This window comes from Urocitellus parryii, chromosome 8 (assembly GCF_045843805.1).
Source record: "Urocitellus parryii isolate mUroPar1 chromosome 8, mUroPar1.hap1, whole genome shotgun sequence".
In the NCBI taxonomy this organism is placed as follows: domain Eukaryota; kingdom Metazoa; phylum Chordata; class Mammalia; order Rodentia; family Sciuridae; genus Urocitellus; species Urocitellus parryii.
The window spans coordinates 108,251,868-108,277,682 of NC_135538.1; the positions used below are offsets into that span (position 1 = coordinate 108,251,868).

At 39.9% G+C, this 25,815-nt stretch overlaps 1 protein-coding gene and 1 non-coding gene across 6 annotated transcripts in view; both read right to left on the reverse strand.

Moving 5' to 3' along the window:
* The window catches only part of Bicral (BICRA like chromatin remodeling complex associated protein), a 77,979-nt gene that overhangs the window by 1,446 nt on the left and 50,718 nt on the right, over nt 1-25,815 (reverse strand). For all 5 annotated transcript variants that reach the window (XM_026383362.2, XM_026383364.2, XM_026383365.2 and 2 more), the window contains 6 exons: nt 11,582-11,687; nt 10,596-10,696; nt 8,413-8,474; nt 7,756-7,901; nt 5,998-6,092; nt 2,555-2,657 (listed from right to left, as the gene is read on the reverse strand). In XM_026383362.2, coding sequence (XP_026239147.1) covers nt 2,555-2,657; nt 5,998-6,092; nt 7,756-7,901; nt 8,413-8,474; nt 10,596-10,696; nt 11,582-11,687 — 613 coding nt within the window. The remainder of the gene's footprint in view (nt 1-2,554; nt 2,658-5,997; nt 6,093-7,755; nt 7,902-8,412; nt 8,475-10,595; nt 10,697-11,581; nt 11,688-25,815) is intronic.
* On the reverse strand, nt 8,579-8,685 carry LOC113179245 (U6 spliceosomal RNA). Its single transcript, XR_003300336.1, has one exon. It is a non-coding gene; the product is annotated as a U6 spliceosomal RNA (small nuclear RNA).

The window sequence follows — 25,815 nt, forward strand, 5'->3', positions numbered from 1 at the left end:
CTCACACATGCCAGGCTAGTGCTTTAAACTGAGTTATGTTCCCCAGCCCTGTTGTTATCATCTTTTTACCATACTCGGGTATGGAGACCCAAGCCTGGTGTACGCTAAGCATGCATTGTCCCCCTGAGCCAGCACCTCTCTTAATGTTTTAAATTAGCTTTCTGCTAATGAATGCTTTGAAACAGTCTGAAATCAGAAATTTGTTGTTGGTATCAGCTTGGTTTCTTCCTGATGGGGCTTTGTGAGGAAGGGGATGGACTTCAGTCCCTCTGATCACATGTGAGGGACCAATTACTTTGAAGATCACAAATGAATAGCCAACACACATCCAAAATGGTATCTGCTTAGAAGAACAGTGGGATGGGGAGGAACTGTGTCTGTGGGTGAGCACGGAACTGTGCAAGGCTGGAGGAGCCAGTGGGTGGCAAGACAAATGAGGACTTGGTGTGTCAACAGTACAGCTGGTGGTGGGAAGGAAACAAAAAGTGTTAACTCTGGAAGTAATGAAAGTGAAGTAGGGCTTTGATGACATCTACAAAACCACAAAGAGTATGCATACGATGAACATGAATTGTTCACTGAAGCCCAAAATATGAGATCTAGGGAATGTAGTTTGAAATCTAAAACGTTGATTCTACCAACAAAGACTGGCTGTGCAGACACCACACAGGGGACAAGGAAGCACGGTCCAGCACAAGTGGTGCTCATTGCAGGGTCCTATGACAAAGTATGAGGGTTTATGAACAAGCCAAATTCACCAAAAGGCAATAGGAGACATTAGGTTCTAACAAAAAGGGACAGAAATATATACTATATTATTCTTTTCCTTTTTGGCTCTTGCTAGGTTCATAATGTTTCTTTCAGACTTTCCCATTAGTGTGAGTGTGAGGATCATATATTCTATTTGTAAAATATTCTTGAGTCACATCAAACCCAAGGCAGAACCTTAATATGTAAGTATCAGAAAGACATCGGTGGAATGAAAGCCACAGGAAGATAACAGTCTAACAGCAGGGGAAATGCGTTATGCTAATGTCTTCAAATGTATTAAAATTATTTTTGAAATGATAACATGATAAAACTTCAGATGTGTTAAATGAAAAAATATAGAATACAAAATAATATCTAGTATAAGACAAATGGTTATAACTATATATAAAGTATGCAAATGGGAACCAGAACTGGAAGAACAGCAAAGAACTAAAACATCTCTTTTATAGGTGGTATTATAAAGGTAAAATTTACATTCTGTGTATTATCACAGTGTTATTTGATTTAAAAATATATAGCCTGTAGTCCTAGTTCTTGGGAGGCAGATATGGGAGGATTCCTTCAGCATAGACGTTCAAGACTAGCCTAGGTAACATAGTGAGAGCCTGTCTCAAAAAACCAAACCAAACAAAAACAAAACAAAATTTTAGAAGTTAGAAAAAAATAAAGAGAACTCTTTCTTTTTTGGTGCTGGCCTCCTGCATACCAAGCCTGCGTTTTACCACAGAGTTACGCTCCCAGCCCAGAACTCATTACTATTCTTTTAAAAATTATTTTTAGTGGCATTGGGAATTGAACCCAAGACCTTGCATATGCTAGACAAGGAATCTACCACTGAGCTACATCATCAACATCTTTGTTTTTAGTTTCTTTTCTTTATTTCTTTTTCTTTTTTGGTACTGGGGATTAACCCAGGGGCGTTTTGCTGCTGAACTACATCCTTTTGGTTTTATATTTTGAGACATGGTCTCACTAAGATGCTTAGGACCTCACTAAATGGCTAAGGCTGACCTTGAAATTGTGGTCCTCCTGTTTCAACCTCCTGAGTCACTGGGATAGTTTTTCATTTATTTTGAGACAGAGTCTGGCTAACTTGCTGAGCTGGCCTTGAACTTGGGATCCTCTTGCCCCAACTGCCTAAGTATCTGGGATTAGAGGTTTGTGCTACAATGCCTGGCTCCAGACTCATTTTCAAAAGGCAGAATATGGAACAAATCTAATATGCATTCAATTAGCAGGGTGCAGTAATGCAGCCTGTAATCCCAGTGGCTCAGGAGGCTGAGGCAAGATGATTGCAAGTACCAGTCCAGCTTTGGCACCTTAGGGAGACTCTGTCTCAAAATAAAAGGGATCCTGTCTCAAAAATAAAACAAAAAAGGGATATAATTCAGTGGTTAAGTACCCCTGGGTTCAATCACCAGTATCCAAAAAAAAGACTCATTTAACTAAATGTAGAATTCCAATCTGAATTCTGTAGAATAGAGACTTCTAAGAATATTCATATATGGGGCTGAGGTTGTGGCTCAGTGGTAGAGCACTTGCCTAGCGCATGTGAGGCACTAGGTTCAATCCTCAGCACCACATAAAAGTAAATAATAAAAAAATACAGGTATTAAAAAAAAAAGAGGATTCATATGTCTCTCAGTTCTGTTTTTTTTTTTTTTCCTCCCCAGAATTCATACTTCTGGACTTACCCAGAGGTCATCCACACAGATTCCCCAGACTCTTAGGTCCCTGGACCATGGCAGTAACCCTCCCCTACTTGTACACCAACATTTCTTACCAGGGTCTACAAGTGCCAGACGTTTGTCCCGGGATAGGGAAGCTCTTTCCTCCTGGTTGAACATTCTATCAATCATCACCATTTCAGCAGAGGGATTGATCCGCTGAAAATGAGATAAGTCAGTCATATTAGAGGCCTTTTATGAAGTGCAAACAACTCCATCTTTGGAACAAATGAAACAATCAGAAATGAGAATTTTGTGTTTAGGTTCTGGTCATGCCCTGGTCACATAGGATGAATTTTTTTTAACACTGAATTTTTTTGTTACCAGCGATTGAACCTAGGGGCACTTAACCACTGAGCCACATCCCCAGCCCTTTTCTTAATTTTTAAATTTTGAGTCAGAGTCTCACTAGAGAGAGCCTCTCTAAATTGTTTAGAGCCTCACTAAGTTGCTGAGGCTGGTTTTGAACTTTCGATCCTCCTGCCTCAGCCACCCGAGCCACTGGGATTACAGGCATGTGCCACTGTGCCCAGCTAGAACTGATTTCTTTTTTTTTTTTTTTTTTTAAGGAAAGGTAATTGACACACTGGTACAAAATTCAAAAGATGCTACAGGGCATATAAAAAATAATCCTTCCTTCTTTGTTTCCCCTGCATACCCACCACAACCAAGTACCTCTTCCTGGAAATATCAACTGCCCAGCAGTTTAAAATATTCTTCTAGGCTGGACATGGTGGTGCATGCCTGTAATCCCAGCAGCTTGGGAGGCTGAGACAGGAGAATCACAAGTTCAAAGCCAGCCTTAGCAATGGCAAGGTGCTAAGCAACTCAGTGAGGCCCTCTCTCTAAATAAATACAAAACAGGGCTGGGGATGTGGCTCAGTGGTTGAGTGCCCCTGAGTTCAATCCCTAGTACCAAAAAACAAAACAAACAAACAAAAAAACCCCCAAATTCCATAGAACACACTTAAAAATAAAAATATTCTTCCAGATATAGTTCAGGCACACACAGCATATATTTATTTTTGCACCAAATGATAGCAATGCTGTTCTGTACCTTTCTTTTCTTACTCTAACTTAATAATGTGTCTTAGAAATCTTCTCATTAGAATGACCTTTTACTTTATATTGTTATGCTTTGTGTTTTTATGAAGGCTTTCCTTTTTATTAAGGCTTTGGATATTCAAAATCAAATCTTAAACATATTTTGGCATAAATAAGATAATTAAACCAAATAAGTATTCCCTTTCTCACAAATTATAGAGCTGGTGGCATACACACACACACACACACACACACACACATTTTTTTTAGTTGTCAATGGACTTTTATTTATTTATATGTGGCGCTGAAGATCGAACCCAGTGCTTCACACGTTACCTCACACTCTACCACTGAGCTACAACTCCAGCCCTAGAGCTACTCTTTTTGATGTGTCAAAGAGTTTTATTTCAGAAATGGTTGTCAATGAGAACAACTATTTCAGACATTGGTAGTACAATTTTTTTTGGCAGGTCTGGCTAGGTTGCCCAGGCTGGCCTTGAACTTGGGATACTCCTACCTCTGCCTCCCCAGTAGTGGGATTATAGGTTACCATGGCAGTAACCCTCCCTTACTTGTACACCAGTATTTCTTTCTTTTTTTTTTTTTTTTAAATATTTATTTTTTAGTTATCGGCAGGCACAACATCTTTGTCTGTATGTGGTGCTGAGGATTGAACCTGGGCCACATGCATGCCAGGCGAGCGTGCTACTGCTTGAGCCACATCCCCAGCCCGTACACCAAAATTTCTTACCAAGTTCTACAAGTGCCAGACATTTGTCCCATTTGACCCTGGGCTCCTAAATGTCTTATTCCTTTCTCCAATTAACTGGTGCTTCATAACTAAATTTAAAAGTTTCCAAATTTGGGGTATGAAAATATTCTGGAATTAGATAGTGGTGAAGGTTGCACAACTTTGTGAATATACTGAAATCTATCAAGTATACACTTTAAATTAAAATATGAACTTTGTGGCATGTTACTGATCTCTTAAAAACAAAACCAGGGACGGGACTGTGTCTCAGTGGTAGAGCGCTTGCCTAGCATGCATGAGGCATTGGGTTTGATCCCTGCACCACATAAAAATAAACAAAATAAAGGTAGTAAAAAAAATTAAAACAAAACAAAACTAATTTTAACATCTTGTCATCAGCTAATCTTTCCAAATGTTATTCTGAACAATCGTCACTACAGGTGCCTCTAGTCCTCCTCCTATATCTCTCTTGCTAAAATGCCTCAGTCTCCTTGGTGAAAGGCAGTGGACAGCAGCAGTGTGGACAGCAGCAGAGTAGGGACTGCTCTGAAACAGTCCTGGTCTGTGCCTGAGCTCTGCTCATGACTGTTTTTTTTTTTTGTACCAGGAATTGAACCCAGGATGCTTAACCTCTAAGCCACATCCCCAAGCCCCGCTTTTTAAAAAATATTTTAATTTGAGACAAGGTCTTGCTAAGCTTCTTAGGGCCTTGCTAAGTTGCCGAGGCTGGCTTTGAACTCATGATCATCCTGCCTCAGCCCCCAGAGTTGCTGGGATTACAGGCATATGCCACTGCGCCAAGCTTCTGTTCATGATTCTGCAAACTTACTATCTATGTGATCTTGGGGGAGTTACTTTACCAAAGCTGTATTTCTGGTAATTAAACAAATTAATTTTTAACTGATACATAAATAAAAATCATATGTTAATTGAAATCTATGTGATGTCTTAATATATACATACATTGTGTGATCACATTAAATATTATCTCTTTAAACATTTATCTATTCTTTATGGTGAAAATACTAAAAAATCCTTTATTCTCGATTTTCTTCCCTCTTTTTGTGGCACTGGAGACTGAACCCAGGGGCACTAAACTTCACATCCCAGCCCTAATTATTTATTATTTAGAGACAGGTCTTGCTAAAATGCCTCAGTCTCCAAGGTAGCTGGGATCATAGGTGTATGCCACTGCACACTGCTCTTTTAGCTTTGTGAGATATATAGCATGTAATCACTCTTAGTCACCCTACTGTACAACAGCACACTAGAATTTCATACTCTTAATTGCAACTTAGAACCCATCTATCAACCTCTCCCCTGTCTTCTTCCCCACTATTCTCACTAGCTTCTGATATCTACCATTCTACTCTCAACTTAGCTCTGAGATCAACTTTTTTAGATTCCACATATGAGTGGGACCACGCAGTACTTGTTTTTCTGTGCATGACTTATTTCACTTAACATAATGTCTCCTTATTTGTTAAACAAGAAAATGGTACTGATCCACCATGTATAGTTCAGCAAATATTGGATGTTGTCATTTGTATTAATGGGTAAGTGTGAATTTTTCTACAATCTTAAATACCCGTGTTTTTTAAACTATGTTTTGAAAATGTAATTCCTTGAACATTTTCTCTCTGATTTAGTAGCTGTGACCTGTGGAGCTGTAAAAACAAATGTGCTTGGTAGCACAACTTTTACCATGGCGTCTTCTAGGAGCAGGCATCTGTATTTGTTAAGCATAGCTTGGGTCCTCTTTAGGAGCTGAGTGGCAACTGTTTCAAATTCATTGTCCACTTTAAAAAGAGAGAAAAAGAGAGAGAGAGAGAGAGAGAGAGAGGAAATGAGAGAGAGAGAGAGAGAGAGAGAAAGGAAATAGTAAGAGAGTGTAATTCAACCACTAGGTCTTTTTTTTTTTTTTTTTTTTTTTTTTAATGGTACTGGGGATTTAATTCAGGGGCACTCTACCACTGAGCTGTACACCCAGAACTTTTTATTTATTTTTAATTTTTTGTTTTATTTTTAAATTTTGAGACAGGGTCTTGCAAGTTACCCCAGCTGGCCTTAAACTTGTGATCCTCCTGCCTCAGCCACCCAAGTGGGATTATAGGCATGTACCACTGCACCTGCCACCACTCAGTCTTTATTTCACTTATTTTTTGGGCAGTGCTGAAGATAGAACCTAGGGCCTCACACATACTAGGCAAATGCTCTACCACTGAACTACATCCCAGGCCCTAAGATTTTTATTTCTTAAGACCGAAATACACTGCTCTTCCATTATTCAAACAGTGCATGTCTGTGGCAGTCTTTCCTTAGATTAACTTTTCCTTGATAAGCATCATGCTTCTGTACTGTTTTCCCTCACTGTCCATGTGGTCATGGAAACTCATGTTAATATAGCTTATTTCAACTTTAATTAGGAAACCAAAACAAAATACCTTTAAATATCACTTACAAATAAAACCACATAAGAGACCAGGAACAAATAGCAGTGAACAGACAATGATCTGCTAGTTTAGATGACCTAAACCTGCACTCCTTTCCAACAGTGGGTAAAACTAAAACAGTAGGAATGATGAAATCCAGCTGTCTGTGCTGGGCAGACCAGGTTAATACAAAGATACAATCTAGTCCATGACACCTTGCAGGTATGGTCTCTGTAGGTCTGTTCTTTTATCTTTCAGTCTCCAAAGGCTTTACATTTCCTAATTTACCCTTCTTCTCAGAGTCATTTCTGTTTAATGTTGGATCTTCATCCTATTCCCTAGATCTCCCAGGGAAGCACTCAGTGGACTGACAGAGGTCACTGTACTCTGCTATCAGAGATCCCACCAGGAAGAGCAAAACTTGTGGCAGTTGAGGAAGGAACTAGAGTGGTAGAGGACAAGTCAGGGCTTGGCAGTGGGGGTGGGAAGGAGGGATAGAACTAAGTCACAACTGGGAGAGGCAGCAGGGCCAGGCAACAAAATGGGCTGAGTTCTAGGGTGGGAGAATGGGCCCTGATCCTTAACATTTTTGTCAAGTTTCCTGAAGTTTGGCCAATGCTCTAGAGTCACTGTGGGACCTTAGGGAATGCTTCAGGTAGGGGTTAAAGTTGCTATTTAGTTAATAGAACTGGTGACACAACTAAGGGCAAGGACTAAGCTCAAGTGAGATTTAGTCCAAGGCCATGCCATGTGCAGTCAGCAGCCTAAACAATGCTTTTAATTCACTGCTCCCAAGTGTGTCAATAAAATACCATGGTATTTTGGGATCCCCTTCATAGATTATTGGGAAGAATAAGTCACAGCCCTACACATGGCCTGAGAAATTGAGTACAAAGGGAACAGGTAGGCCTGTGATGAAAAATAACAACTTATCTACCAGCTGGGGGTGATGTAGCTCTTGCTCTTCTGTGGGTAGCATGGGAGGGCACCTGGTGTCAGGGTGGCCCTCTAAGGGCTGCAGCCTGTTTACCTTTCCTCAGGTCTTCCTCGGTGGGCATGGAGCCCTGGCACACATGGTAGGAGAGCAGTCTCTGCACCGCATCACTCAGTGATCGGAACTGGCTTTTGTCAGGTGTCACAGCATGGGCTTGGTCCCTCTGTAACTGCTGGAGGATGCTTTAAGAGAGAAATGCCAGTGTTGATATCATGTCAGACATGTCTGAATATCAAATCTAATCATGGTGCTTATTTGCATGCAAAGAAAATAAGATACACAGGAATACTATTTTCATAGCTCAGCAGGTTTTTTCTTCAGTTTTATACTTTGTGTATCACTACTATGACTCTGACCTCAGAAGCAGTATCTCCACCATCCATTTGCATGTGGGCACTCACAGAGATTTTGGCCACATTGACTACTGACCAAATAAACTCATGCTTTTAAATGCAGAAACTTATCAAATTGTGCTTCTCCTCAGAGACTTCCTATCTCTAAAGAGACAAAGTACTTTTCTCCTTAAGAACAGAAAGCAAACAGTAAGTATGCTCAAGCTACAAATCAAAGTGCAGAAAAAGATTTTCAAAGTACTTTTTCAAAAGGCTAAGAAACTAATCATAATAACCTGACTTCTGTTAGGAACCTGGAGAAATGCTAAAATTTAATTTGTCATTTCCAAAGGTGACTCACAAAGCTCCTTTAGTTAGCTGTTTTGCAGCAGGCCTTTTTTGTCCTCCTGAATGACCGTCCACCTAGAGATAAAAAGCACCTCTTATTATTCCCTTTTGTAGAAAAAAGAAGCAGAATACAGATACACATAACGTTCACTGTTTCAAATATTTTTCTTTTCTTTTCTTTTCATATGGAACACTTCAAGAATTTGCATGTCATCCTTGCACAGGGGCCATGCTAATCTTCTCTGTATCGTTCCAATTTTAGTATATGTGCTGCCGAAGCGAGCACTCAAATATTTTTCAATTACCTATTAAGAGCATGTTGTAGTAGTATGGCCCAAGATGACCACTTTTTTTCTGTGTACAACATCATATAGGCTTTGCCTTTAATGATCTCTTACAGTTAGAAAACATAATAAAAACAAACTGCTCGGCTACTGGACAAATTGCACATACCAGATTACCAGATCATCGCTAGCAGATGTCAGTTGCATATTCAGTCCTTTATGAAATTCATAAACAAAGAGTTGTTTTTCCTTTGTGGTTTTAATAAGAGTTTAAGAATTGTTACGAGTCTTATAAATGTTATTTTAACAATCCTTTTAAATTTTATCTGTTGCTGTTGCCTCTGGAAACATGATTTGTTTAGAGTGCTAATCCCACTCATTCAGGAAGTGCCAAGAGGTGTTCTGTAGGAAGTGGTACCTCTTAGTGTAAATTTCCCTCTACCTTTGCTAATATCATGGCAGAACTTTTCTTATCCCAAGGCAGTTGTTGACTGAATTTTTCATCCTTAAAATCCTGGTATTTAACATTAAAAAAAAAAAAGAAGAAGAAGAAGAAGAAGAGCATATTGTAAGGCTCCAGAATGTGCCCTGCTACAATACAAAATAAACAAGTCCACAAACTCCATGTAGCAAAGCTGTACTCTGTTAGGAGTATAGAAAGAAAGCTGTACTGTCAGTTCCTTAGAAAGAACTCAGTTTGTACTTTTTTTTTTTTTTTTTTTTAAAGAAATGAGGTCTTGCTTTGTTGCCTAGTCAGACCTTGAACTTCTGGGTTCAAGTGATCCTCCTCCTCAGCCTTCCAAGTAGAGCTGGGACTACAGACACCTGCCATCCTGCTTGGCTCGGTATGTACTTTAAAGCCTAAACACTCAAATTTCTTCTACAAAAAGCATCTTTATATTTTGGAAGAAATGTGTTTGGGTGCCAATATCATGAACACCTGAAAACTCAGTAGATACTACTTAATCCATTTTCTCAGTGGTAAACGAGGGAGCAAACACTTTGAAGCTCCTGTTACAAGAAGCTGAAGTATAATAGACATTTTTTACATCATTAAGGAAACAAAGACACCTTATGTGAGAACCTGAGAAATGAACAGATCCTTTACTGGGTATTCCACGGCAGACCTAGACTGCAGCAAGTTTTATCAAACTATTAATTGGTAAACTTCATGAAGATGGAATGAAGGCCATAGTAAAGCTGAAGACAAAAAACATTTTTTTATCCTTCTTTGGTTTGAAATGTTTTAGATTTAAAAGACTAAAGGGACTGCCTACTTCATACATGTCTGTTTATTACTACCAAAAAAACAATCTCTCAGCAGGGTGCAGTGGTGCATACCTATAATTCCAGTGATTTAGGAGACTGAGGCAGGAGGATTGTAAATTTGAGGCCAGGAAGAGTAACTCACTGAGACTCTGTCTCAAAATAAAAAATAAAAAGGGATGGAGAAAGAGCTTACATCCTTAATACTGCAAAAAAGAAAAAATAACCAACCAAACAAACAAAAAAACCCTCTCAGTACACTAAAAACAGATCTGCTTTGATTTGATGATGGGTATATATGTGTTTTCTTTTCTTTTTGTGCTACTAGGGATTAACACACATTTGGCATGTGCTCTACCCCTGAGCTACACCCAAAGTCCCCGCTGGTATTAATTGATGAGGAAATGATGGATTCATGAAGCATTGTGAACATGTCAGAAATACACTAGACACATTAATGTTAGAAACATAAATGTAACCAAGCATGGCCCACCAGGAAGGTCTTCAGTGACCACACTGTGTGACATATAGGGGCAGGCTGGCTGTGCACACAATGCAGGATAGTAACCACAAACCAGATGACACAACCATACTAATGTTCAGTTATGCAAATTATGAAGAAAGAGCTATGCAAATAGTTTTCTACCTGCACAGCTGGCTGGCCAGGAGATGATCCAACTGCTTTTTCCTGTTGTGGCTGTGCAGTTCCTAAAGATGCCGGCATAACTTTGTTTCCAGAATCCTGTCCTATTGGAATTAATACAGAAGATAATGTTCAACAGAAATGTTAAGTCAGGTCCTCTGTATAGTCCTACAGTCCAGCATATGCAGGTGATCACACATTCTGAAAGGGAGTCCTGTTTGTGTGTGTGTGTGTGTGTGTTATACTGGGGATTGAACTCAGAGGTGCTCTACCACTGAGCTATACCCCCAGCCCTTTTTATTTTTCAAATTTTGACACAGGGTCATGCTAAATTGCTGAGGCTGGCTCTGGACGTGAGCTCCCCTTGCCTCAGCCTCCTGAGTCACTGGGATTATAGGTGTGCACCACCACACCTGGCTGAAAGGAATTTCTTTATTGTGGATTCATGAAGGGAGTAGGGTGGAATACTTATTCACAACATTTAGAGGCAGAGATTAGGGTTGGTAAAGCCTATTTAAGTAATAAATCTAATTAATTAAACTAACGGTAATAAACAGGAGCTATAAACACTATTACTTCACATTATCTATGATCTGAGAAATAGGCCTTAAGTACTTCAGAACCCCAAAATAAAACTTAAGGAAAGGAGTCCCAAAGAAGGAACTGACTAGGAATGCTCAAACTTTCATTCCTTTTTTAGTATTAATTGAGTAGTTACAGGTGTTCAAAGCCTTAGAAAAAATGGCAGATATAACCCACAGTATTTTTACTTTGGGGAAGGGGGAGGATTCTAAATGTATATAAGCAACATGAGTATAATCACAAAGTCACATGTACCAAATAATACCAGATTTCGTTGTGGAATGGATATAGAAAAAAAGGAATAATCAGAGTGGAGGTGAGATTCATGCAGAACAAAGCAGGGGAGAGTGTCCCCTGGAGTTGGGAGGACAGGGACGGCCTGCAGAGAGCTTAAAAAGGCTCCTGACCTGGCAGTGCTGTGCTCAAGAGCCCAGGGATCTGTGTTTGTCTCAGGCCGTCTGCAGTCTTGGAAGTGGACATGGGGGAGGTCTGATTCAAACATTTTTTCTGAGCCTGTGAAACATAACCAAGATGGAAAAATTAATTTCATTATTAAAAGTTTTAATAGATTACTTAAGATGCCAAACAAGTCTCTTAATGCCTACCTGCCACCACTTTAAGATTATATAACAAAACATAACTAAAAACATTATTTTCTTATCACATTGGGAGAAGTTTGCAAAGTGCATCCTCTAAAATCTAAAGGCACACTGAATTTTCTCAACACCATTCAGAGAGAATGCTGAGTTGACACCAGACTATCTTTTATACCTGGGACTATTGTTTGTTTTGTTTGGAGGCAACAAGTTCATGGGAGATAAACTAGATGATATAAATAAATTTTTTTTTCCCCTGTACTGAGGATCAAACCCAGGGCCTTATGCATGCTAGGTAAGTGCTGTACCACTGAGCTGGATGGTATTTAAAAATTAATAAGTTCCTTTTAGTTCTTAAAAAAAAAAAAGTATGTTTCTTTACAATGCATTTTTTTGAGGGTACTTGGGATTGGACACAGGGGACGCTTCCCCAGATCTTTTTATTTTTTTAATTTTTTTTTTTTTAGTTGTAGATGGGCACAATACTTTAATTATTTATTTATTTTTATGTGGTGTTGAACCCAGTGCTTCACAGATGTGAGGCAAGCACTCTGCCACTGAGACACAATCCCAGCCCTCTCCCAGATCTTTTTACTTTTTGAAAAAGGGTCTTACTAAGGGGCCAAGGCTGGTCTTTAACTTTTTTTTTTTTTTAAAGAGAGAGAGAGAGAGAGAGAGAGAGAATAGAGAGAATTTTTAATATTTATTTTTTAGTTCTCGGCGGACACAACATCTTTGTTGGTATGTGGTGCCGAGGATCGAACCCGGGCCGCACGCATGCCAGGCGAGCGCGCTACCGCTTGAGCCACATCCCCAGCAGGTCTTTAACTTTTGATCCTCCTGTCTCAACTGGGATTTCAGAAATGTGCTACCAAGCTCGGTTTACAATGCATTCTTAAATAAGAAGACAAAAGATTTTAAAAGTACCATCAAACTTCACTTAGCTGTGACACTACTACTTCATAGGACAGTTGGTTTTTCAGAGCTTTTCTTTGGTTTCATATTATAAATTCTATAAATTCTATCAGTGGATCTAGAGTTTAGTCTGACCACCCCCACAGGGGGCTTAAACTAATGATCTTGGCTCAAGCAAAATGTTTTCACTCTCCATTCACATGTGGGTGCTCACACAGAGCCACCCTGGCTGTGGTCTACTTGTGTTATCATTTCTGTTCAAACAATTAATTATTCATTTGGTTTTATTTTCTAATATAAAAATGGGAAAGATTCTGACATTACCCAAGCAAGACTAGAGGAGATCATTAAAGAGTCACAAATAACCACTTTTTTCATTCTTCCATTGACAAGGAAGGACAAATCTATACTACCCTAAGCAGATAATCAACAAATTCTTGGGAAGAAAACCACAAATGGAAAGGTCAATGTCAAAACCTTCCAGTTTCCACTGCATTTCCCCTAGAAGATCCCTCACCTTTTGCTACAGGGAATCTCTCCATCTGGAGGACACCCCTATTATAGAAGGCCTGGGGCAATCAGTAACCATATGCCCTTCCCACAAATATGTCCAGGTCACGAACACTGAGGATCACCTTGAAGAAACACCTAACCAGGTAAAAGGTAGAAAAATATAGTTTACCAGGGCAAGGCTGGTGGGATTCTGAAAAAAAAATGAGATCAAAAGACAAATAAATGAACCAGAATTAATATGCTCAAATGACCAAAAGTCTTTACAGTGTGTTGCCATTGCACAAAGATTAGGAATTTCTTTCAACAGCTGGTTCATATTGAATAGAAGAAAGCCGTCCTCATGACTTTAGAGCAAAGACCTCCTCCCTTCTTTTGTAATGGACATTAAGCCAAGGGGTATTATACCACTGAGCTACATCCTTAGTGGTTTTTTTTTTTTTTTTTTTTTTTGAGAGAGGGTCTTATTAAGTTGCTAAGGCTGGCCTTGAACTTGCAATCCTCCTGCTTCCTAGTTGCTGAAATTATAGGTGTGCACCACACCATGCCTAGCTTACATTATTACATTATTTTTTGATAAAAATGGTATTAGGCAGCTTCATCTCTCACCTAATTTATCATATACGACCTGGAATGAATCCTGATTATCAAAACCAAATGAAACAAAACCCCTGCATGAACATGTAGTACAACTGCAAGAAAAGCAATCACAAGATCTCCACAAAAGCCAGGAGGACTGAGGCTGGAAAGAAAAAAATCCTTCCTTCCCCTTTCTTTTTCTTTCTTTTGTACTGGGATTAAACTCAGGGATGCTTTACCACTAAACTATATTCCCAGCCCTTTTTATTTTTTATTTTGAGACAGGGTCTCACTAAATTGCTGAGGCTGCCCGGGAGCTTGCTATCCTTTTTTCTCAAACTCTCGAGTTCCTAGAATTATAGGTGTGTACCACTGCGCCTGGCTGTATCCACTTTATTGAGCTGAGTGGTGCTTTCCAGGGGTATTTGCTCTATAATTATTTAACTATCTTTTATGCTTTTTTGTTTGATTGTTTTTGTGGTGCTGGGGATCAAACCCAAGGTCAGGCTGTGGGTAAGGCAAGCATTCTACCACTGTGCCACAGCCACATCCCCAACCTAATGCCTTTATGTTTTATGCATTTTTCTAAGTGTCTCCTATTTCAGAATACAAAACATTAAAAGAAAACAAAAGAATAATCTAGCATCAAAGCCTAATAATTTTCTGTCATTTGAGGAAATTTTAAACAGTAGTGTACAGCCTATTAAAATAGGATGAGTCTGGCGAGTTGGCACACGCCTATAATCCCATCGGCTCAGGAGCTAAAGGATTGCCAGCTGTAGCAGTGGCAAGACTCTAGTCAAGGGGCTGGGAATGTGCCTCAAGCGGTAGCGCGCTCGCCTGGCATGCGTGCGGCCCGGGTTCGATCCTCAGCACCACATACCAACAAAGATGTTGTGTCCGCCGAGAACTAAAAAATAAATATTAAAAAAAAAAAAAGACTCTAGTCAACTCAGTGAGACCCTGTCTCTAAATAAAATACAAAATAGGGCTGGGGATGTGACTCAGTGGTTGAGTGCCCAAGTTCAATCCCCAGTACAAAAAACAAAACAAAACAAAACAACAACAACAACAAAAAAAACAAGATGAGGGGCTGGGGTTGTGGCTCAGTGGAAGAGCACCCTCCTAGCATGTGTGAGGCCCTGGGTTCAATCCTCAGCACCATAAATAAATAAATAAGTTATTGTGTCCAACTACAACTAAAAAATAAATATTAACAACAACAACAACAACAAAAAACCAGGATGATTCCTCTGGGAGTATGTTTCGGGATAAGTGTTTTTAAAATCTCCTTGTCCGCTTGTGTGAGTATTGAACATCAATACTGGTGCATTTTCATCTTCTAACTACTGCCATGGCTGGACTATACCCCTTTCCTTGGGACTAGAATACTCATTCCAATTGTTACACTGTGAGGCAGAGGCTGCGGGTGGCACCGGTAGGGCTATGGTGGCAGTAATCATCATCTACTGGGGATCTTGGTCTGTCTCCTACATTGGAATCTCCTTGATGGACCAGGACAGTATGTTTAGAAAGCTCTGCTGTCAGGTCTATACTGCCTATAGAATTTCACTGGTGAACTGTTCACTCCCAGTCCTCTCCTGAAGGCAGGACTTGGGTCTGTCTTGTTCACTGCCATATCCCAGAGCAGGCTCTGGCACCATGGTAGGCACCCAGTAAAGGGCTGTTAAATAGAAATAAATGAATATCACTGAGGCATAAGTCACAGGGATCTGTGCCTCCTCCCAGCCCCAACCTCCCCAGAAGCCATCAATTTCTTCCCATTTCCCCAAATTTTAAGTTGCCCCAGCGAACTATCTTTTCCAGAAATAAAATTTGTCATCATCTTGATTTCATGAACTTTTAGAGAAAACTTGCTCTTCAAATACATTTCTTCCCCAGGAAGATTACATGTGATTACATGCCTGTAATCACAACTACTTGGGAGGCTGAGGCTACTGGCAAGTTTGAGGCCAGCCTCAGTAACTTAATGAGACTCTGTCTCAAAATAAAAAGTAAAAAGGGGATGTAACTCAGTGGGAATTGATCTGGTTTGTTCAATCCCTAGTACTTCAAAAAGAAAAAAGAAATTTTTTCCCCTTCACAAATATAAAAACTACTTAAGTATATATATATATATATATATATATATATATATATATATATATATATTCCTCATTTTAGGATAATAAAGACATTTCTTTTTTTAATGTTTATTTTTTAGTTGTAGTTGGACACAATACCTTTATTTATTTTATTTATTTTTATGTGGTACTGAGAATCGAACCTAGGGTCTTGTACGTGCTAGGTGAATGCTCTACCTCTGAGCCACAACCCCAGCCCGATAAACCCTTTCTAAAGTAAAAAAAAAAATCATTCAGCTGAACCACTTTAAGTGGTGACGATCTGCATTTTGTTGAGGATGTGGCTCCAAGAGTTCTAGTAATATAAATGGACAATTTTAACTCTGTAGACCCATGATTTTAGCAACATGTGGATCTACAGAAATATCCCAATGTACTCAAATTATCAATTCTCTCCCTCCATCCTATACTTTAAAAAAAGCCAATTATATGCTAGCAAGATAATATTCATCAGACAACAAGCATTTCATTAATGAAGCAGGCCATCTAGAATTTACCTAGCAAATCTCTGGTATCTGCCCACTGCCATAAGAATTGGTTGGGGCCAGCAAGATTGGAAAATATCCAAGGACTTCAGGTTTCTGGTCTGACATTTAAGGAAGTTTCACAGGTCTTTATTCTAACAGCTAAACAAACTGAAAGAAAAGTCAACGATTCTCCCCAGAGGGCTGGGGATATAGCTCAGTTGGTAGAGTGCTGGCTTTGCATGTATAAGGATCTGGGTTCAATCCCCAGCACCAAAAAAAAAAAAAAAAAAAAAGAATTCTAGATCCGTCAAAGGAGTGAGGCCATAGGGCAAACCACTGCCATGTACAACAGGGCAACAGACAGGCGGACAGAGACGGAGAGTCACGATCTACCAGGTCAGAAACAAGGGAAAGGGCTGTAACTAACGAACTGCTGGAGGCTCAGCATGGCCTGAGAGATACAAACTCCAGGGGGACCTAGTCAGAGGGGACCCTCACACTTTTGTGAGTTTTACCTCCAGGAGTTCTACCAGGTCCTCATAGTGAATATCTGAGAAAAACCTCCTCGTGCTTCCTGCAGGGGGAGGGAAAAGGAAGCATTTTGAAATATGCCAGAGCATTCTGTTCATAACAAGGCCTGCCCTAGGAGACACTATTTTTAAAAAGCCTAATCTGATGGGGTTAATTCAGAGGAAGAGAAATAACCAACTTCTAGCTTTTTATGCAGAACAAGAAGAAATATCCAATTCTAGCCCCCAATATTCATGTACTGGAATCTTAATCTGTAATATAACAGTATTGACACTTGGGACCTTTAAGAGGTGATTAGGTCATGAGGGCTTTGCCCTCAAGAATGCCATTATCTGGGCATGGGAGTGTACACCTGTACTCCCACCTAGTAGGGAAACTGAGGTGGGAGGATTGCTTGAGCCAAGTGAGATTGAGACCAGCCTTGGCAACACAACAAGATATGAGCTCAGAAAACATTCTGCAGGAGTATGGTTCTTTACAAAAGAATGTCAGTCCCCTTCCTGAAATTGTGCATTCAATCTCTTGCCCTCCCACCCATTTGCTATAGAATGATGTAATAAGAACGTCTTCACCAGAGCTGGCCTTAACCTTGGACTTTTTAGTCTTGAAAACTGAGAGGAAATAAATTTTTACTCTTTATAAATTACCCACTCTTGGTATTTTATTACAGTAGCCCAAAATGGACTAAGACACACAATTGACCCAGAGAAGTGGGGTACTACTGTGAAAAGTGCCTGAAAATGTCAAAGTGGCTTTAGAACTGAATAATGGGACAGAAGCTGAAGATTTTGGAGGAGCAAACTAGAAAAAGAAACCTCTATTGCCATAATGGGAATGTTAAGGGCAATTTTGCTGAGAGATAGGAAGAAGGGCCCTTCTAGGAAATTCTGAATCTTCTTAGAGATTATGAAAGTGGTCAGGACCATAATGCTGGTAGAAACAAGGACAACAAGGGCAAGTCTCATGAGATCTTGGACAAAAATGAGAAACCAGGTACTGGAAACTAGAATAAAGGTCATGGTTGTTATAAAGTAGCAAAAGAACTTGGCTGATTGTGTCCATGCCTGAAGACTTTAGAGAAGGCAGAGTTTAAGAGCAATGAACTAGGATATTTGGAGGAAGACATTTCTAAGCAAAATATTAAAGAATCTATGTTGCTTCTTTTAATTGTGAATAGCAAAAATGGGAGAATAAAGAAATAAATAAAAGATTAAATTAATAATTAAAAGGGAAGCATGATGTAAAAATTTGGAAAATGTTCAGCCTGGCCTTGTAAAGAAAAAAAAATTGTTGTGCAAGGGTACCAGGCCAGAGGCTAGTCATTGAATCAATAGAGGATGAACTTGAAGGAATTTCAGAGACCTTTTTGTTCTTGGTGGTGGTGCTGGGGATGGAACCCAGGGCTCCTGCATGCTAAGCATTCTCTGTCACTGAGCTGCACACCCTACTTCCTCATTTCAGACATCTCTGAGGCTACCCTCCCTATCACAGACCCAGAGCTCTAGGAGGGTAGTGACTTGGTGGTGGTGGGAGAGAGTAGTGGAATGCTCTCAAAGGCTTGCTGCCCAAGGCTACCTTGGGAATTTGTTCCTGCCTTCCAGTGCAGTACTTTTCTGTTGTCTAAGCAATGGCTCAATCAGGAAGGATATATCTCATGTAGCCACTCTAGAAGGCACAAGTGGTGAGCTTTGGTGGTGTCTATGTGGTGCTAATTCCGGCACCCAGAGTATACAGACTGTGGGTCCAAGCCAGCCTCCACCTAGATTTCAAAGGATGTACTGGATAGCCTGGAAGCCCCAGCTGAAACCTCCCTCCAAGATTCCAGAACTATAAAGCTACCGGCTGGGAGAGTTGAAGACAAGAGGCTCCAACCCTTGAGAGCTGCTTCATGGGCTGAGCCTTGTAAAAGTTATAGGTGGGGCTGCCCAAGCCTTAGATGACCCAACTTCTACTCAAGGGTGACAGGAAGAAGCATACAAAGTGATTAAGACTCTTGCAGCTTTAAGGTTTAATGTCATCCTTGTTGGGTTCTGGACTTACTTGGAACCAGTCACCCTTTTCCCTTTTCTATTTTTCTTTTGGCATGGGAATGTCTATTCTATATCCGTTGTACCACTGTATTTTGGAAGCATATTGTGTAATTTTACAGACTCACAGCTGGAAAGGAATTTGCCTCAGGATGAATCATGCCTTTAGTGTCAGGCATATCTGACTCAGGTAAGGTTCTGCATTTTTCACTTTTAAGTTGGTGCTGGAGTGAGTTAAAAGAGTTTTTGGGCTGTTTGGGATGGAATAAATGTGAGAAAGACATAAATTCTGGGGGCCATGGGGTGGGATTCTTTGGTTTGAATGTCAAAGTTCCCATTCAAAGGGCAATGAAGTCATGAGGGCTTTGTCTTCATGAATGGATTAATGCCACTATTGAGAGAATGAGTTTTTCACACAAGGATGACTTTGGCCTCCTTCCATTTCTCATGAGTATTTTCTTGTCCTTCCTCAATTTTTCAAAAGAAATTTTAAAATATTTTTAAGTACTGGAAATGAAAATACAATTTGACAAATTTTGGGGGTGAAGCTGGATGCAGTGGCAGGCACATGCCTGTAATCCCAATTATCTGAGAGGCTGATACAGGAAGAATGTGAAGTTCGAGGCCAGCCTCCACAACATGGTAAGACCCCTATCATACAAACAAACAAATTGGTAGAATGCAGCAAATGCAGTGCTTAGATGGAAAGCTATAGCATTTAATGTATATATTAGAAAAGACAATCTAAAATCAGTCACCTTAAGAAACTATAAAAAGAAGAGAAAAAATCCAAAGAAAGTAGCAGAAAAAAAATAATAAAAATTATAGCAAAAATCAATGAAACTGAAGAAAGGAAACTGACACTGAAAAAAATCAATGAAATTAAAAGCTGATTCTTTGAAAAGGTCAATAAAATTGGCCTCTAGCCAAGCTAAGAAAAAAGATAGAGGACACAAATTAATCACATTAGAAATGAAAGAGGGGACATCACCTCATATTCCACGGATGTTAAAATAATAATAGGATGGGGTGTATAGCTTAGTGGTAGAGTGCTTGACTAACATCTGTGAGGCCCTGGGTTCAATCCCCAGTACCACAAAAAGGAAAAAAAAATGAATTCATGAATCTGATAACTAAGATGAAATTGACTAATTCCTTGAAAGATATAATCTGCCAAAACTCACATAAGAAATAAGATAATTTTAACAGGCTTATATGCATTAAATAAATTTAATCAAAATTAACCTCCAAAACAGAAAGCACCATGCTCAAAGGGGTTCATAGGTAAATTCTACCAAATATTTAAGGAAGAAATCTAATTCTCTATAATCTCTTCCGGAAACAAAGGGAAAACTTCATAACTTATTTTATGAGGTCAGCATTACCCTAATACCAAAACCAGAAAAAGATTTTATAAAAATACAGACCAGTATTTCTCTTAAATATATATGCAAAGATCCTCAACAAAATGTTAGCAAATAAAATCTAGTATCATATAAAAAAGAATGAGGGCTGGGGATGTGGCTCAAGTGGTAGCGCGCTCGCCTGGTATGCGTGCGACCCGGGTTCGATCCTCAGCACCACATACCAACAAAGATGTTGTGTCCGCCGAGAACTGAAAAATAAATATTAAAAAAAATTCTCTCTCTCTCTCTCTCTCTCTCTCTCTCTCTCTCTCTCTCTCTCTCCCCCTCTCTCTCCCTCTCTCTTAAAAAAATAAATAAAAAAGAATGACATATCACAACCAACAGGAACTTATGCAAGACATGCAAAGTTGGCTTATTTAAGAATCAATTTAATGGCTAAGCATAGTGGTGCAGGCCTGTAATCCTAACTACATGGGAGCCTGAGATAGGAGGATAGCAAGTTTAAGGTCAGTCTTAGCAACCTGGTGAAAAAATAAAAAGGAGCTAGGGGTAAAACACTCCTGAGTTCAACCTCCAGTACAAACAAAAAGGGACTCAATTAATATAAACTATCATATAAATAGGCTAAAGAAGCTGGGTATGGTGGTGCATACCCTGTGATCCCAACGGCTTTAGAGACTGAGGCAGGAGGATTGCAAGTTCAAAACTAGCCTCAGCAACTTAGTGAGGCCCTAAGCAACTTAGCAAGACCCTGTGTCAAAATACAGAATATAAAAAAAGGGCTGGGGATGTAGCTCAGTAGTAAAGTGTCCCTGGGCTTAATCTCTGGTACCAAAAACAAGTAGAAAGGAAGGAAGAAACAAAGGAAGGAAGGAAGGAAGGAAGGAAGGAAGGAAGAAGGAGGAAGACGGGCTGGGGATGTGGTTCAGTGGTAGAGCACTTTCCTGGCAAGGGTAAGACCCTGGGCTTGGTCTGTGGTATCACAAAAAAAAAAAAAAAAAAAAAAAAGTATGTATTTCAATAGGCTAACAAAGAAAAATCACAAGGTCGTATCAACAGATGCAGAAAAAGTATTTGACAAAATACAACACTCATTCATGAAAACAAAAACAACAAATGTTAGCAAACTAAGGATAGATGGGAACTCTTCCAACTTGATACAAATATCTACAATAAAACTTACAGTTAACCTACTTCTAATTATTTTTAGGTGCTTGGGACTGAACCCAGGGCCTTGTGCATGCAAGGCAAGTGCTTTACCACTGAGCTACACCCACAGCCCATCAGGACTTACTTGTTTGTTTTTTGAGATGGCTCTTGATGTGTTGCCCAGGCTGGCCTTGATCTCCTGGGCTCAAGTGATCCTCCTGCCTAAGCATCCAGAGAAGCTGGGACTACAGGCACGTCCCACCATGCCCAGCTAACATATTTAATGGTGAGAAACTTGAAGCTTTCCTGCTAAGATCAAGAACAAAGCAAGAATGTCCCCTCTTACCACTGCTTTCAACATCAACCAGGAAGTTCTAGCTAATGCAATATAAGAAAACAAAACCCACCCGGTTGATTACCTCCAGAGGGTAGTTAAGAGTTAAAATCTATGGAAGGGATACTTTGTCCCCATCTAAAATTGTCAAGCATGCCAATAGAGCAGTTTATTACCCAGAGGGGTATCTTTTTTGTATTTTGATTCAAAAGGGCACCTTCCCCTAACTTATATAAAGGCCTTTGTAAAGAGCAGCAGAGGCCCTAGGAAGCAGCTTCCTTGTGCTGCCTCTGGCCATGGCTAACTAAAGCACTAAAGGTCACATCACACTCTCTGAGAACTGGGGTGAGAGGTGGACTTAAAAGGGCAGTGGTTCTCAAATGTGAGTTACATCAAGATTACCCAAGGAGCTTCTGAAAAATGGACTTTCTGGGTTCTAACCACAAAAATTGATTCAGAAATTCAATGTTATGCTTAGGAATTTGCAGTTTTTAAAAGCTCTCCAGTTGATTCTGATGCATTGTTAAGTCTTGAAAATCACTGTACTTGCCAGTGACTGTTAAATGCTTTACTTGAAATAATGTAGACAGCTTTGGATGGTAATTGGTCTAGGAAATTGGTCAGAGAAAATAATAAAGAACAGAGAAGAGGCCATGTTATCCTAAAGGGTCCCAGAGAGCAGGAGAGTCTGGTTTCTGACCCTTATAAAGAGTTGTACTAGGGATGGAGTTGTGGCTCAGTGGTACAGTGCTTGCCTAGCATGCGTGAGGCACTGGGTTTGATTCTCATTACCACATAAAAATAAATAAAGGTCCACCAACAACTAATAAATATTTAAAAAATTGCACTATATTTCCTGGACCTGAGCTTACTCATAGAACATATTTTCATAAACACATCAGGGTATGTTTCTGATAGCTGCAATACTTTCATAAGACATCTGACTATTTACAGTGTCCACACCATTGTGATGACTACAGGGAAGGCAGCCAAAGGGTACCAATCACAGCCCTTCCCTCTGAAAGTTTACCATCCAGAAAACACACAGGCCCTTGAAACACAACAGATCAGTAGTGTATTAAAATTATGGTATTCAGGATTAGCTGAGCCTCATGACCATCTAGGAAACTTTTCGTCCCCCTAGTCAGTTTTGCTTTGAATACTATTTCATTATCTTCAAGCCTAGGAGAAAGATGAGACTTTCTACTAACAAACTATAAACTGCATGGCCACAGTCATCTTTTCCTTCCCTCTCTTTACGATGGAAGAGGCATACTTTTCATGGTCTACAGAGAATCCTGCCAATGCTCTAGAATGAATGTTTTCCTACCCATCAGCTTTGAGGAAAACTTCAAGTGTTTCCCATTTAAATTTTTTTTTCCCTTGATCCCACACATCCTCATAGCTACTACACCATCCGTAACCTCCATTTCTCTGAAAGGTGCCTATGCTCATTACTTGCAGTCTGGCTTCTGTGGCTACAATTCCTCAGAAATTGTCTTACCAAGGACACCAGCAGTTTCAAAGTTAGTTGCTAAATCTATTAGAAACCTCCCAGTCCTTATCTCAATGATGCTCTACTCTTCTTCCCTCCCACCTGCACTATTCTCTTTTCTCATCACCCAAGAGTCTGATCCCTACTGGCTTTACTCTTCCTCACTCTCTTTCTGTGTCCACCCCCTACATGTTAAGATGTTCTGGGGTTTCTCTCTGGTTGACTATTTTATCTATTGATATACTAACTCTGGTCTACCTCATCTACTCCCACTGCCAGGATTACAATTTATATACTGATCAATCCCATTTTAGCCCATATTTATGTCCTTAAATTTTAGCATATATAGCTATTTGTCATCCAACCTGGTTGTCCTTCAGGAACCTCATACTTGACAACCACATCCCAAACCAAACTCAATAACTTCCACTGAAATTAAAATCCCTTCCCATTTTTTTTACTTCAGTACACCTGAGTGTGTCTGTCAGGATCCTGTGTGTCATCCTTATTATTTCCCTGTGGCCAAGCAATCACAAGTTCAGGGGTAAGGCCCTGAAGGAAAGAAAAATTGAGATAAGATGGAAAAGAACACACAGTGGATACCAGTCAGTAAAGGTTTGAACTCACAATGTGCCTGGCCTATTTAGGGGACCATGCTGAATGGAGGGCTTTGACCAGTGAAATCTGACTGCAGGTAGGAACAGGAAGCTCCCAGATGATTTGGTTCAGTCACCAAGCAAATGTTTTAGGAGACTAATGTGATGTAAATCCATGAAAGAAGATTTATCACCTAGACAATTACTACAGTTGTCTAATTAGGGGATGGTAGGAATGTAGTGGACTGTGGAGATCATCTAGACTGCTGGTTCTCTATCCTGGCTGCAACTGAGAATCACTTGGGGAGCTTTTGGAAAATGCTGAGGAAAGGCATTAACCTTTCCTCCAGGCTGTTTAAATCAGAAGTTACAGGGGTGAGGTTCTGGGATCCATATTTTTTTTAAAGCTCCCTGAGTATTCTATTGCTCAGCTAGAGTTCCTCATTTTAGAGAGGAGAAAATCAGGGCTCAGCAAGTTTAAGAGCTTAGCCCACAGAACCATTCACTGGCAGAGCAGAATCAACAACTCAGCTCTGACTACTGAGCCAACTCGCTTTTCCAATACATTTCATTCCCTCTTAACGACTTCCTTAAATCATCCATGCTCTGAACCTCTACCTTCTCTATTATGACATGGGACTAACATCACTACTTATAGAAAGAAGAGGAAAGGTTTAGAAAGAACATGTATAGCTCCAGCACTGTCTCTGTCATTGTTAATAAAATGATTATTTTCACTATTATTGGAAAGAATGGATGTGAGATATTTTCAAAGAAGAATTTTATAAGACTTGGTAATTTATAAAGGTATAGGAGAGTCAGGTGTGGTGGTGCATACCTATAAGCCCAGAAAATTGAGAGGCTAAGGCAAGAGTATCGCAAATTTAAGGCTAGCTTCAGCAACTTAGTGAGATCCTGTCTCAAAAAATACAAAGGACTGAAGATGTGGCTCAGTGGTTAAGTGCCCCTGGGTTCAATCTCAGGCAGCCCCCCCCCCCAATCTCAGGCAGTCCCTACCCCCAACCTAGCCCCCTCAAAAAAAGAAAAAATGTAGAAGAAAATAAGAATATCTAGATTTTTGTGTGTGTGTGGTGCTGGGGACTGAATTCAGGGATGCTCTACCACTGAGCTACAACCCCAGCCCTTTTTATTTTTATTTGAAACAGAGTCTTTCTTTTTTTTTTTTTTTTTAAAGAGAGAGAATTTTTTTAATATTTATTTATTTTTTTTAGTTTTTGGCGGACACAACATCTTTGTTTGTATGTGGTGCTGAGAATCGAACCCAGGCCGCACGCATGCCAGACGAGCGCGCTACCGCTTGAGCCACATCCCCAGCCCGAAACAGAGTCTTTCTAAGTTGCCAAGGCTGGTCTTGAACTTGGCAATCATTGTGCCTCAGCCTCCCAAGTACCTGGGATTACAGATGTGTGCATCACACCCAACAAGAACATTTAGATTTTGAAATATGTCTGAATATCTGAAATTCCATAGTAAGGCAGGCAGGTGGGGTTGGAGGGAGACAGGGAATTGGGGAGGCGCAGGCGGGGCTGCAGACTTGAGAATTTAGCCTTACTCCCTCCTGCACTCCCATACCCACTGTGCTGTAGGTGCTGTAGGCAACACCGGCTCAGCTAATCTCAAAGAATTTTAAATCTATAGATCTAAAGAGTTTTGGATCTGTAATAATGGGTTTACTTTTGTTTGATAGGCTAAACTCTTGAAAGTCACGCTTTAATCATTGACTTTAAATTTTTTAAAAATTTATTTCTTTTAGTTGTACACAATACCTTTGTTTTTATTTATTTACCTTTATGTAGTGCTTAGGATTAAACCCAGGGCCTCACACATGCTAGGCAAGTGCTCTACGGCTGAGCCACAACCCCAGCCCACATTAAATTTTTAATCCATTTATAAGAGTGTAAAACCTATAA